The following is a 12,265-nucleotide window of genomic DNA, read 5'->3' on the forward strand; positions in this document are numbered from 1 at the left end:
CGAGCAGCCAGTGCCTCTGGAACCGCAGCTCTTGCCGCTGCTGGCCCGCGCGCCTCTGGTGGGGGAGGGGCCCGCTCCTGCTCCCAGAGCGGGGTGGGGGGCTACGGCTTGACACCTCACGGCCCGTGTTCTCAGCAGAAGCCCCGACAGCACTGGCGGAGCCCGGGGCTCGCCCTGTCCGGAGCTGCGTGCTCTCCCGTGGGGCTGCCCCCAGTCCTAGTCCTGGGACATGGGACAGCCCCCCGCCCCGACCTCACATGGTGCCGCAGGTGCCACGGGTGGGCGCAGAGAGGTGACTGAGCGGCCAGGCAGGCCCCTTGGCCGTGCTGACGGCCCCCCACCCCCCTGCCCCGCTGCAGGCAACATGTTCCCCACCATCGGCGACGTCCACCTGGCGCCCTTCACGGATGAGCAGCTCTACATGGAACAGTTCACCAAGGCCAACTTCTGGTGAGGGCGCGGGAGGGGGGCGCGGGGGCGGGGCCGGGCCGCCCTGCCCGCCCCCTCCCTGCTGCGGGTGACCTTGCGGCCTGGGGGCCTTCGCAGGTACCAGCCATCCTTCCATGGAGTGGACCTGTCGGCCCTCCGAGGCGCCGCGGTGGACGAGTACTTCCGGCAGCCCGTGGTGGTGAGTAGCGCGCCCTATCCTCTGGCGGGGACGGCAGGGGCTTCCTCCACTGGGTCACTCCCCAGGCACTCCCCAGATGGCCACAGCAGCCAGGGCAGGGCCAGGCTGAAGCCAGGAGCCAGGAGTTCCATCCGGGACTCTCACGTGGGTGCAGGGGCCCAAGCACTGGGTCCATCCTCCTCTGCTTTCCTGGGTGCATTAGCAGGGAGCTGGATGGGAAGTGGAGCAGCCGGGACTCGAACCGGCATCCATATGGGATGCTGGCTGTCCGCGGGTAGTGGCTTTACCTGCCATGCCACAGTGCCGGTCCCCAGGATATTTAAATTAATATACAGACCCGAGGCTCAAAACTCAGATGAGCGTGAAAGGGGAAGGCCTCCCCACCCCGATCCAGACACTGTTCCCCTGCCTAAAAGCATTATAGAGGTTTCCCACCGATGTGTGTATATTAGGATTCTCTCTCCCTCCTTCCCTCTCTCCCTCCCTCCCTCCCTCTCTCTCTCTGATATACATATTTCTTCCATCTGCTGGTTCACTCCCCGTGTGGCCACAACAGTTGTGGCTGGGCCAGGTGAAGCCTGGAGCCTGGAGCTCCATCCAGGTCTCCCATGAGGGTGCAGAGGCCGAAGCCCTTGGGCCACCTTCTGCTGCATTCCCAGGAGCACTAGCAGTAGCTGGGTTGCAAGTGGAGCAGCCGGGGCTCAAAACCGGCGCCACATGGGATGCTGGCGATGCAGGCAGCAGCTTGACCTGACTTGCGGCCGGCTGTGCAGGCCTCAGGATGTGACATTGTACCCATAGCCAGAATCCTGTTCTGCCTGAGTCCCTCGGCAGGCAGGGAGACGTGCAGGATGGCAGTCCCGTGGAGTTTGCCGGGAATTCCCCGAGTCCAGCTGGTCGTCTGCCTGGGTCATGGTCTGTGGCACTGCAAAGCAGGTGTCTCATCTCCTGCCACGGGCAGTGTCACATGAGTGTCACACGTCTCTGTTCATCACGGTGGTCATATTCTCCCCTCTGCCTTCCCTAGGTTATTAATTACTGGCTTGTTTTTCTGTCTCATTACATGACAGTTTTTGCTTTATTGATTTTGACACTGTGTTATTAGGTGCATACAGGCGTAGGGTTTTAAAGCTTCCTGTTGGATTCCCTTCGACAATGTGAGGTATCTCTAATAGTACTTCTCACCTTGAGGTCTTATTTTTTCTTTTCTTTTTTTTTTTTTAAGATTTATTTATTTATTTGAAAGTCAGAGTTACACACAGAGAGAAGGAGAGGCAGAGAGAGAGAGAGGTGTCTTCGATCTGCTGGTTTACTCCCCAGTTGGCTGTAATGGCCAGAGCTGTGCTGAACTGAAGCCAGGAGCTCCATCTGGGTCTCCCACACAGGTGCAGGGGCCAAGGACTGGGGCCATCTTCTACTGCTTTCCCAGGCCACAGCAGAGAGCTGAATCAGAAGTGGAGCAGCCTGGACTTGAACCAGCGCCCATATGGGATGCGGGCACTACAGGGGGTGGCTTTACCTGCTATGCCACAGCACCGGCCCAAGGTCTTTTTTTTTGCCAGGCAGAGTTAGAGAGAGACAGAGAGAAAGGTCTTCCTTCCATTGGTTCACTCCCCTAATGGCCACCACAGCACTGCACCGATCCGAAGCCAGGAGCTTCCTCCCAGTGTCCCATGCGGGTGCAGGGCCCAAGCACTCGGGCCATCCTCCACTGCACTCCCAGGCCACAGAAGAGAGCCAGCCTGGAAGAGGGGCAACAGGGACAGAATGCGGTGCCACGACCGGGACTAGAACCCGGGATGCCAGCGCCGCAGGCGGAGGATTAGCCTAGTGAGCCGCGGCGCCCGCCCCGAGGTCTTATTTTTTTTTTCCTGAAAGCAGTTCAGCTCTGTGGCTTTGGTTAACAGATCTCTATCCATCCTTCCACTTGCAACCTGTTTTTGTCTTCAGAAGGCTTGTTTGCTCTGTGCCGCATGTAAATTAGGGTTTGTTTTTTCTTAACTCGTGTCTATTACAATATTTAGATCACCTGCATTTAATGTAACTCCAGGTCTGATTGGACACAAACTTGTCATCTTACAGCATTTCTATTTATCCTGTTGTTCTGTTGTAAAGAAGTTGAGGGAGGGGCCGGCGCCGCGGCTCACTGGGCTAATCCTCCGCCTGCGGCACCGGCACACCGGGTTCTAGTCCCGGTCGGGGCGCCGGATTCTGTCCCGGTTGCCCCTCTTCCAGGCCAGCTCTCTGCTGTGGCCAGGGAGTGCAGTGGAGGGTGGCCCAAGTGCTTGGGCCCTGTACCTGCATGGGAGACCAGGAGGAAGCACCTGGCTCCTGGCTTTGGATCAGCGCAGCGTGCCGGCCGTTGTGGCCATTTGGGGGGTGAACCAACAGGAGGAAGACCTTTCTCTCTGTCTCTCTCTCACTGTCTAACTCTGCCTGTCTAATTAAAAAAAAAAAAAAAAGCAGAACTGGGACTCAACCCCAGGCACTCCGGTAGCGGGACACACGCATCCCAGTTCGGCTTAACTTACTGTGCCACAGCGCCTGCCCACACGTCTGCTTTTTTTTTTTTTTTTTTTTTTTTTTTTAAGGATTTATTTATGTATTTGAAAGGTGGAGTTGTAGAAAGGGGGGGAGAGACAGAGAGCTTCCGTCTTCTGGTTCACTTCCCAGATGGCTGCAACAGCCAGGATGTAGCCAGAGCTGCTTCCAGGTCTCCCGCGTGGGTGGCCGTGACCCAGCACCAGGCCATCCTCTACTGCTTTTCCCAGGCCATCCGCGGGGAGCTGGATCGGAAGTGCAGTAGCGGGCAAAGGAACTGGCCCCACATGGGGTGGCGGCGTCACAGGCGGTGGCCTAACCCAAAAGTGCCTGCAGCGGGCACAGCTGGGCTGGGACGGCAGCTGGGAGGCAGGTCTCCCGCGTGGGTGGCAGGGACCCAACCACTCGAGCCCTCACCGCGGCCTCCCGGGAGGCTGGAGCTGGGTACCTGGGTGCTCTGCGGTGGAATCCAGGACCCAACGCCTCCTGCGCGTGGATGTCCGAGTTCCTCCACGCGCACCCAAATTCACTTTCGGGAACTTCATGTATTTGAAAGGTTGAGAGACAGAAACGGATCTTCCGACTACCGGGTCACTTCCCAAATGCCCACAGCAGCCAGGCTGCCGCCAGGAGCCAGGAACTCAGTGCAGGTCTCCCGTGTCGGGGGTGGGGGTGGGGGGCCAAGCACTGGAGCCGCCACTGCTGCCTCCCACGGTGGAGCAGGAAGCTGAGTGCAGAACTGGGGCAGAGCCCAGGCCCTCCGTGCGGACTGCTCTGCCAACTGTCTGCCCCAGCTTATCTTTATTTATTTATTTTCTATTCATTTGAAAGGCAGAGTTAGAGAGAGGGAAAGGCAGGAGAGACCCTCCATCTGCGGGCTCACTCCCTGCGCCATCGATCTGTACCAAAAGAAACATTGTTGAGTTCCATCTTTCCACCAACCTTTTTTTTTTTTTTTTTTTTTAAGATTTTATTTATTTATTTGAGAGAGTTACAGACAGAGGGAGAGACAAAGAGAAAGATCTTCCATCCACTGGTTCACTCCCCAGAAGGCCACAATAGCCAGAGCTGAGCCAATCCAAAGCCAGGAGCTTCTTCCCCGGTCTCCCACGCAGGTGCAGGGACTTAAACACTTGGGCCGTCCTCCACTGCTTTCCCAGGCACATTAGCAGGGAGCTGGATCAGAAGAGGAGCAGCTGGGACTTGAACTGGTGCCCATATGGGATGCCAGTGCCCCTGTGCGGGGCCCTCTGCCAACCTTGACCCCATCACACGTGAGTTTGTGCGTGTGCACACTCACGTGGAGGTGACGTGACCCTCCACGGCTGGCGGAACCTGGCAGCTCCAGGCCCTGAACAGCGGCGCCGAGCTGCTGCGTCCGCCCCTCAGTGTACTGAGCAGGCAGGTGGGCCTGGAGGCCACGGCCAGGGTGGGACAGCCAGGCTGCTCTCCTCCCCGGCCGGCCCCGCCCCCAGCCAGCTCGCCTGTGTGGTCTCTCCCAGGACACGTTTGACATCCGCATCCTGATGGCCAAGTCTGTCAAGTACACCGTGAATTTCTTAGAAGCCAAAGAGGGAGATTTGCACAGGTACCAGCGCCTGCACCCACCCCCGCTTCGCACCTGGGCTCGCGCCGAGGTCTCGGGCGCCTCCTGCTGGCCCGGGGCAGGGGGCGGGGGGCAGGGGGGTCCGGGGGACAGGGGGGCAGGGGGCGGGGGGCAGGGGGACAGGGAGGCGGGGGGAGGGGGCGGGGGGCCGTGCCCCAGCCTCCCCAGACAGCAGCCACTGCCTTTCCCTTGCAGGATAGAGATCCCATTCAAGTTCCACATGCTGCACTCGGGGCTGGTCCACGGGCTGGCCTTCTGGTTTGACGTCGCTTTCATCGGCTCAATGTGAGTGCACAGGGCGGCCCTGCTGCTCACGGCCCCGCCCCCTGACCCCAGCGCTGCCCCAAGGTTCCGCCCCGATCCCAGCACCCTGACCCCAGCGCCGCCCCAGGGCCCCGCCCCCTGACCCCAGCGCCGCCCCGTGGCCCTGCACCCTGACCCCACTGCCGCGCCACGGCCTGGCACCCTGAGCCCAGGCACTGCACTTGGGCCGGTGAGAGCCTGTTGCGAGCAGACGCCGTCTGCCGGCCGGCCTCCCGGGCCCTGGCACACGGGTGCTGGGGGCCGGCGCCCCGGCCGTGCCGTGCCCTGCGTGCGCCTGGCTCCAGCTCCAGGTCCCGGCGGCAGCTTGACGCCTGTCCCTCCTTGCAGAATGACCGTGTGGCTGTCCACGGCCCCGACAGAGCCGCTGACGCACTGGTACCAGGTCCGGTGCCTGTTCCAGTCGCCGCTGTTCGCCAAGGCGGGGGACACGCTCTCCGGGACCTGTCTGCTGATCGCCAACAAGAGGTGGGACTGGCCGCCCGGGGCCGGGGGTCGGGCCCCTGGGCCCAGCAGGCTCCCGACCGCCCTGCCCTGCCCGCCCCTGCAGACAGAGCTACGACATCAGTATTGTGGCCCAGGTGGACCAGACGGGCTCCAAGTCCAGTAACCTCCTGGACCTGAAAAACCCTTTCTTCAGGTAGGCGGGGCCCTGGGCTGCCTAGAGGTGGGTGGGGCGGGGGCGTGGCCCGCCCGGGCCCCGCCCACGGCCCCGCCTCTGCCGCAGATACACAGGCACGACGCCCTCGCCCCCGCCCGGCTCCCACTACACGTCGCCCTCCGAGAACATGTGGAACACGGGCAGCACCTACAACCTCAGCAGCGGGATGGCCGTGGCGGGTGAGTGGCCGCGCTGGCCCCGCGGGCGGCGGGGCGGGGAGTGGGGAGCGGGCGGCCCCTGGTGACACGTCCCCCCTCCCCGGGCGCAGGGATGCCGACCGCCTACGACCTGAGCAGTGTTATCGCCGGCGGCTCCAGCGTGGGCCACAACAACCTGATTCCTCTAGGTGAGTGGGGGCCGGGGGCTCTCTCTCCGCCTCGCTCTGTCGCCGCGGGCCGGGCCGGCGGGGGGCGGTGACGCCGTCTCCCTCCCTTCCTTCCTCCCTCGCTGCGCAGCCAACACGGGGATTGTCAATCACACCCACTCGCGGATGGGCTCCATAATGAGCACAGGCATTGTGCAAGGTAACGCGGGGGCCGGGCGCGGGGCCTGCGGGCGGGGGGCCGCGCCGGCCTGCCAGTGCGCCGCCCGCCTGCACGCGCTCTCTCTCTCGGCTTGGGGGGGCCGGCGGGCGGGCCGGGGGGCCACGGCGGCCCCTCAGTGCCCACGCCCTGCCCCACAGGCTCCTCGGGCGCCCAGGGCAGCGGCGGCGGCTCGAGCGCCCACTATGCGGTCAACAGCCAGTTCACCATGGGCGGCCCCGCCATCTCCATGGCCTCGCCCCTGTCTCTCCCGACCAACACCATGCACTACGGGAGCTAGGCGCCGCGGCCGCCCGCGACAGCACCAGGAAACCAAATGACGCCCCTGCTGGAGCAGCCCGAACACCCCGTCACAGCCCTCTTTGCTATGGGAACTTGGACATTTTTTTACACCGTGTTGCCGCCGCCCCCCTGCCCACGAGCGCGCGCCGCTGCCATCCCGTCAGGGGCGCCTTCGTCCCCCTCTCCCAGCCCCCCGACCTGGCCTTGACATCTGTCGCGGCCCGCGGGGCCCACAGCTGCGCCCGGTCGGGGTGGGAGGCGGGCGCAGCTGCCGCCCGGCCCGGCTGGGCGGGGCCCCCTTCAGCTCCCAGGCCTTGGTCACCACGGGCGTGACATGCTGCTTTTTTTAATTTTATTTTTTTACGAAAAGAACCAGTGTCAATCCACAGATCCTCTGAGAAACCCGGCCGGCCGGGCCCAGCCAGCAGCCCCCGTCCCCCCCTCGGACTCAGAGGCTCAGTGGCGGGGCGTGGGGGGGGGTGCCGGGGCGGGGGGGCGGCCTTGCAGGGTCCTCAGGGCCGGGTGGGGCCAGGCCCTGGGACCCCCTCCTCACCCAAGGGTTCACCTCACACTTGAATGTACAACCCACCCTGGCTGCCTGGAGGCTCCGTCCGCAGCCCCCGCCTCCTGCTGCTCCCATCCCGCCCCGCCCCGCGCCCCGTGCTAGACCGGTGGCCTGGAGGGTAGGTCCCAGCGCCCCGGGACAGGCACGGACACCTGGCGCTGCGCCCCGGGGCTGGGGGGGGGCGTCCCGTCCTCTTCCTCTAGCTAACCCTAGGCCTGTGTTGCCGCTCCAGTCCCTATACCATGATGGCATTTCGGCCCCTCCCAGCCTGGGAAGGGACCTCTCCCTCCAGACACAGAAAAGAAAGAAAAAAATAAACCAAGCAGGACATGGATGTCAGCACAGGCAGTTTTCTTGTACTTGTCCCCGTGTCGAGGCCCCGAGCACAGCCAGGCCCGAGGCCTCGGGAGGCAGGGAGGAGGAGGGCGGGGCCGGCGGGGGCGGGGCCCTGCCTGGCCCTGGGCTGGAAGCTCCCTGCTCGGCTGTCCCTCCCTCCCGCCTTTATATAAATTCTCTGAATCACCTTTGCATAGAAAATAAAAGTGTTTGCTTTGTAAGAAAAGTCTGGACGTGGCGGAGGGCTCTCAAGGCGTCCCGCGAGGCCTGGGTCGCTGTCTGGGGGCCCCTGGTGCGGCCTGAAAGAGAAGCCCCGGGAAGCCCCTGTGCGTCTCGCCTGGGGCAGGGGCCGGCCCCCACCGCCTTGGCCGGGAGCAGCTCCTCACCTGCGGGCTCGGGGGTCCTAAGAGGTTGCCGTGGCCCGGGCTGGTGTGGCCGGCAGCAGCGTGTTCACGCCCAGAGCTGTGGCATGGGGTGGCACGGCCACCTGCTGTGGGGGCAGCGGCTGGAAGAAGTACAGCTGACCCGAGACCCCCGGGGTTAGCCCCGCGGCTGGCGGGCCGGCTCCCAGCCCTGCGGCCCCGCCCGGGTCAGCCCCACTATACCTTACAGCCCATGGCCAGCAGGGTGTGCAACAGCACCACCGTGGACAGCAGCGCCGCGGCCGCCAGCCTGCTGTCCTCCCGGACCACGGGCCAGAGGGTGAACACCAGCCCGGCGGCCGACAGCGCCAGGGCCAGCGCCCCCAGCATCCACTGCAGCCAAGGCACGGGGATGAGCCACAGGACCTGGGGACAAGATGGCAGCCGGCGGCCGTGCCAGGCAGTCCCCGCAGACCCCCCGGCACCCCCTCTGCGGGCCACTCTCACCACCGTGGGGATGAAGACGAAGAGGGAGTAGCCGTAGACACACACAGTCTCCAGGAAGGTGTATGGCCCCACGCGCTCCCGGACGGCCTTGCGCCACCGCAGGAAGCCCCACAGCGCCAGCGGCACGAGCCACGCGTAGCAGTAGATGGTGATGCCTGCCACGGTCACTGTGGGGGAGGGGAGGAGGAGGCGGTCACGCGCCCGGCGCCCCACGGCACCCCAGCCCTGCGGGTGCTGGGCCTGCCAGCCTGCTCACCTTTGTGGAACTGGGGGCTGTAGTGGATGGAGGGGTCCCTCCGCTGGGCCAGCACCAGGGTCAGGTTGCCAGTGACAGCAAGGACGAAGGCCAGGGTGGCGCAGATCCAGAAGGGGCCTGTGGGGGGCGTCCGCGGGTGGGTGACCCCTCTGTCCAGCTCTGCCGTCCTGAAGGGAAGCTCCGAGGGATGGCCCTGCCCCGCCCACACGGGCTGGACGCACAACCCACCGAACTCACCGTAGAGATCCGGCCGGTTTCGCAGCCGGTGCCGGACGAAGTTGTGGCCGGGCCGCGGCAGCAGGGAGCCCTTGATGCGGTCTAGGACCTGGGGGCAAGTCCCGTGTCAGGACGCGAGGTGCTGCCAGCCTCCTGCCCCACCCCGCCTGGCAGAGCTCAGCTCTCCCCCTGGGTTTCCGGCCGGGCTCATCTGCAGACCCTTTCTCGGCTCAGCGCTGGTCCTGTCACCTGCCCAGGGCAGCGCCACCGTGCGCAGCAGGTGCGTCCCCACCCCAGGCCCTGGGCCCTTCCGGATGCGCTCCCTCCCGGAGCCCCGCCCCAGGCCTTTGCGCCTCTGTCCAGCTCTGCCGTCCTGAACAGGTCCCAGCTCTGCAGCCTTGGTTTCTCATCACCTCCTGGCTGGCCCACTCCTCCCCTCCTCGCTGCCCCGGCACCCCCTTCCCCGGCCCGAGGCCTTGCCCTGAGAGCTCGGGACTGAGCCCCGCGCGCGACAAGCCCCAGCCTCACCTGCCAAGTGTCCACGTCGAAGAAGCTCTGGTAGTAGCCGAAGGTCCAGAATCCGGGCTGCGGCTTCTCCTGCAGGAGCTGCACCCGACACCGTCAGTCCCTGCCCGACAGCCTGGGGCACGCAGGGCGCGGGGACGCGAGTGCGCGGGCCACCCGCGGGCCACTCACCGCTGCCTTGTCGCCCCCCTCCTCCTCCGCCTCCTCCTCTTCCTCGGCGCCGTAGCTGCCGCTCGAGCCCATGGCCACTGCCACGTGCCCCTGGGGGGTCACTTGGTCACTCTTGCTCGTGGTGGCGGCATCGGGGGTCTCGGCCAGGAGATTGGTGGCTTCCTCGAACTCTGGGGAGGGCGCATGGGACGCAGGTGTACCGCGCGGCCACCTCGGTGGTCTTCCCCGAGCCAGTCTGGGGGCACGGGGAAGAGAGCTGTCCCCTTAGGCGAACCCGGGGCTGCAATGTAGGGTTCGTCCTGGGATGGGTCCTGGGACGTCACGGGCCCGGGGCACGAGTGGAGGTGGATGGAGGTGGGTCTCACGCGGGGATCGGGTTTCAGATCCGGGGTCAGGGTTTACCACCGTCTGGGATTCTGGTTAACTCTGAGCCGGAAGCTGCCCGGCCAGGGGCCGCAGTGGGGGCGCCGGGCACGCGCGGGCCGCACTCACCGTGGAAGGCCAGCTCGTCGGCCGCTGCCATGGTCGCCGGGCGTCCTCACTGCATCCCGCTCTGAGGACGGAGCTCCCTTCCCGGGGCCTGTGCCCCGGCTCCAAGCACTGCGTAGTGGCTAACGGCACCCACGGGCGCTGACACTCGCCGTCCTGGCCCCTACAGGTGGACCCCGCCCTGCCCACCTGCGGCTGCCTCGGCCGGCGTGGCTGCGACTAAGTGCGCCTGCGCGGCCCGCCCACCCTCGAAGCGAGCCGGGTCGCGCCGGACAGCAACATCCGGCGCCGGTCTGGTCTCTATACTCTTCCGGCGGGAAGCCACTTCCGGTAGCGTTGGCGCGTGCGCAGAAGACACTACCCGGAGCTTTTATTTCGGATCACGGGTGTTTCCTGCCGGAGAACGGACCTCAGACCGGAAGAGGATGGCGGCGACCGCTCTGAAGAGGTTTTGGGCCCGAGGACGCCGAGAAGCGGGAGACGCGGCGGCTGCCAAGCCCGGCGTGTGGGCGCGGCTGGGTAAGTAGGGGCGGAAGGCGGCGGTGGGGGTGTCCGCAGCGTACCCGGACGGTTCTGATGGCGCGTGTTTCCTCCCAGGCGCCTGGGCCCGCGCGCTGCTCAGGGACTACGCCGAAGCCTGCCGGGACGCGGCGGCGGCGGCGCGGGCGCGGCCGGGGCGAGCGGCGGCGTGGGCGGCGCTGCTGGGCGGCGCGGCGGCTTGCTGCTCGCTGGCGCCCAGCGAGGCGGCCTTCGAGGAGGCGCTGCTGGACGCGTCGGGGACTCTGCTGCTGCTGGCGCCGGCCACGCGCAGCCGGCCTGCCGAGGGCTTCGTGCAGCGGCTGCTGTGGCTTCGGGGCCGCGGGCGCCTGCGCCACGTGAACCTGGGGCTCTGCTCGCTGGTGTACGAGGCTCCCTGCGACCCCCAGGCCAGCCTCTACCAGGCTCGCTGCCGCTACCTGCAGCCCCGCTGGGCCGACTTCCCGGGCCGGGTCCTGGACGTGGGTTTCGTGGGCCGCTGGTGGGTGCTGGGCGCTCGGATGCGCGACTGCGACGTCAACGACGAGGAGTTCGCGCACCTGCCCGCGCACCTGCGCGTGGTCGGGCCGCAGCAGCTGCGCTCCGAGGCCAACGAGCGGCTGTTCGACGAGAAGTACCTGCCCGTGGTGCTGACCGCGGAGCAGGTGGACCAGGCGCTGTGGGAGGAGCAGGTGCTGCAGCGGGCGAGGAGAGACCGGCTCGCCGCGAGCGAGGCGGAGGCCGCGCGGTGAAGCCCCGCGGCGCCGTGCCCGGGAGCGCGACCCCCGAGCCGAAGACGTCGGACTCGTCCCGTGCGTGGACCTGGCCCCCTGTTTGCATGACGGACGCCCCCGCTTGTGTCTTGTGTTTACTTTGCAATAGAAGCTGGAAAAGTACTGTGGAGGCGTCCTGTGCGTTCTTGACCCGGGCGACCCCTGCCCCCCGTCGGCCGCACGCGTGGCCGCCCCAGGACCCGACGGGGAGCCGTGCGCAGGAACGGCCGCACTGGGGCGGGCGCCGCTCTGCCCCCCGCGCACCGCGCTCTGCAGGGCCGGCAGGTGGGGGCCCCAGGGCCTGGCCCCCGGCCGCCCGTGTGCGAGGCCCAGATGGAGCTCCTGCTGTTGCGGGTGTCTGGGGAGTGAGCTGCGGGTGGGAGGGGTCTGTCTCCTCTCTGTGAATGTCTCGGCATCCCGCGCCAGCCGGCTGTGACCGGCCGTGTGGGCGGGGCCGGCGAGGACGTGGAGGAAGAAGCTCTTTGTGTGGGAACCCGAGGGAGTCGCAGGTTCCGGGTTTGTGGGGAACCAGCAACGCAGAAAGACTTCTATGGAAGGGAGTGGGCGAGGGCGCGGGACCAGGACCGCGAGGGGCGAGGGGTACGGGAACCGCGCTTAGAGCTGGATCGCGGAGAGCGGTGGAGCCGTGATGGTCAATAAAACCCGGAGGGGAAGCGGCCTGGCTCGGTTCTGTGCCCACTTCCCGCTCCGGGCAGGGGCGTCGCGCACGCCGTGGCCTCTGGCCTGAGTTCTGGGCGCGGAGCGCCTGCGCAGTGGGCGGCTCCACCTCAGGCCGAGCCGGGCTCAGGTCTGCGCCTCCCAGGCTCAGCGCCGCGGCTCGTACGCGCTGCACAGCCCGGAGCGTGGTGTCGGGCGCGCTGTGGTCGTCTCTGACCCTACCTCTTGCCCAGATCACTCACTACTGCTGTCTGGGCTCCGAGTGAATCTGGGGTGCAGAAGTCAGTGTG

General features: G+C 66.2%; 3 protein-coding genes across 5 annotated transcripts in view; 2 read left to right on the forward strand and 1 right to left on the reverse strand.

Annotated features, from left to right (window-relative positions):
* CARM1 (coactivator associated arginine methyltransferase 1) overlaps positions 1 to 7,485 on the forward strand; it is a 30,885-nt gene extending 23,400 nt beyond the window's left edge. Inside the window, exons 7-16 of one of the 3 annotated variants that reach the window (XM_070059129.2) lie at positions 360 to 450; positions 547 to 628; positions 4,672 to 4,757; positions 4,971 to 5,060; positions 5,427 to 5,564; positions 5,647 to 5,736; positions 5,824 to 5,936; positions 6,026 to 6,103; positions 6,213 to 6,281; positions 6,440 to 7,485. In XM_070059129.2, the coding sequence (XP_069915230.2) occupies positions 360 to 450; positions 547 to 628; positions 4,672 to 4,757; positions 4,971 to 5,060; positions 5,427 to 5,564; positions 5,647 to 5,736; positions 5,824 to 5,936; positions 6,026 to 6,103; positions 6,213 to 6,281; positions 6,440 to 6,579 (977 nt within the window). In that variant the 3' untranslated portion in view covers positions 6,580 to 7,485. Of the gene's footprint in view, positions 1 to 359; positions 451 to 546; positions 629 to 4,671; positions 4,758 to 4,970; positions 5,061 to 5,426; positions 5,565 to 5,646; positions 5,737 to 5,823; positions 5,937 to 6,025; positions 6,104 to 6,212; positions 6,282 to 6,418 lie in introns of all 3 variants that reach the window. The other 2 variants (XM_070059128.2, XM_070059130.2) reach the window with 2 other exon arrangements.
* On the reverse strand, positions 7,477 to 10,285 carry YIPF2 (Yip1 domain family member 2). Its single transcript, XM_002723273.6, has 9 exons — positions 10,012 to 10,285; positions 9,520 to 9,689; positions 9,352 to 9,429; positions 8,845 to 8,932; positions 8,608 to 8,724; positions 8,352 to 8,518; positions 8,088 to 8,270; positions 7,869 to 8,002; positions 7,477 to 7,781 (listed from the first exon to the last, which is right to left on the reverse strand). Exons 1-8 carry the CDS (start codon positions 10,040 to 10,042, stop codon positions 7,886 to 7,888), a joined length of 951 nt encoding a protein of 316 aa, XP_002723319.4. The 5' UTR covers positions 10,043 to 10,285; the 3' UTR covers positions 7,477 to 7,781; positions 7,869 to 7,885.
* TIMM29 (translocase of inner mitochondrial membrane 29) lies at positions 10,276 to 11,420 on the forward strand. The gene is made up of 2 exons (XM_089316460.1): positions 10,276 to 10,527; positions 10,606 to 11,420. Exons 1-2 carry the CDS (start codon positions 10,434 to 10,436, stop codon positions 11,274 to 11,276), a joined length of 765 nt encoding a protein of 254 aa, XP_089172586.1. The 5' UTR covers positions 10,276 to 10,433; the 3' UTR covers positions 11,277 to 11,420.
* The last annotated feature ends 845 nt before the right edge of the window (positions 11,421 to 12,265 follow it).

Source organism: Oryctolagus cuniculus, chromosome 16 (assembly GCF_051225735.1).
Source record: "Oryctolagus cuniculus isolate XC-2025 breed Fujian yellow rabbit chromosome 16, ASM5122573v1, whole genome shotgun sequence".
NCBI classification, from domain to species: Eukaryota; Metazoa; Chordata; class Mammalia; order Lagomorpha; family Leporidae; genus Oryctolagus; species Oryctolagus cuniculus.

Coding starts and splice junctions, on each gene's coding strand:
- TIMM29 (XM_089316460.1), top strand. CDS start 10,434: ATGGCGGCGACCGCTCTGAAGAGGTTTTGGGCCCGAGGACGCCGAGAA. Junction 10,528..10,605: donor CGGCGTGTGGGCGCGGCTGG/GTAAGTAGGGGC, acceptor GTTTCCTCCCAG/GCGCCTGGGCCCGCGCGCTG.
- YIPF2 (XM_002723273.6), bottom strand. CDS start 10,042: ATGGCAGCGGCCGACGAGCTGGCCTTCCACG. Junction 8,725..8,844: donor AAACCGGCCGGATCTCTACG/GTGAGTTCGGTG, acceptor CGCCCCCCACAG/GCCCCTTCTGGATCTGCGCC. Junction 8,003..8,087: donor TGCTGGCCATGGGCTGTAAG/GTATAGTGGGGC, acceptor GTCTCGGGTCAG/CTGTACTTCTTCCAGCCGCT.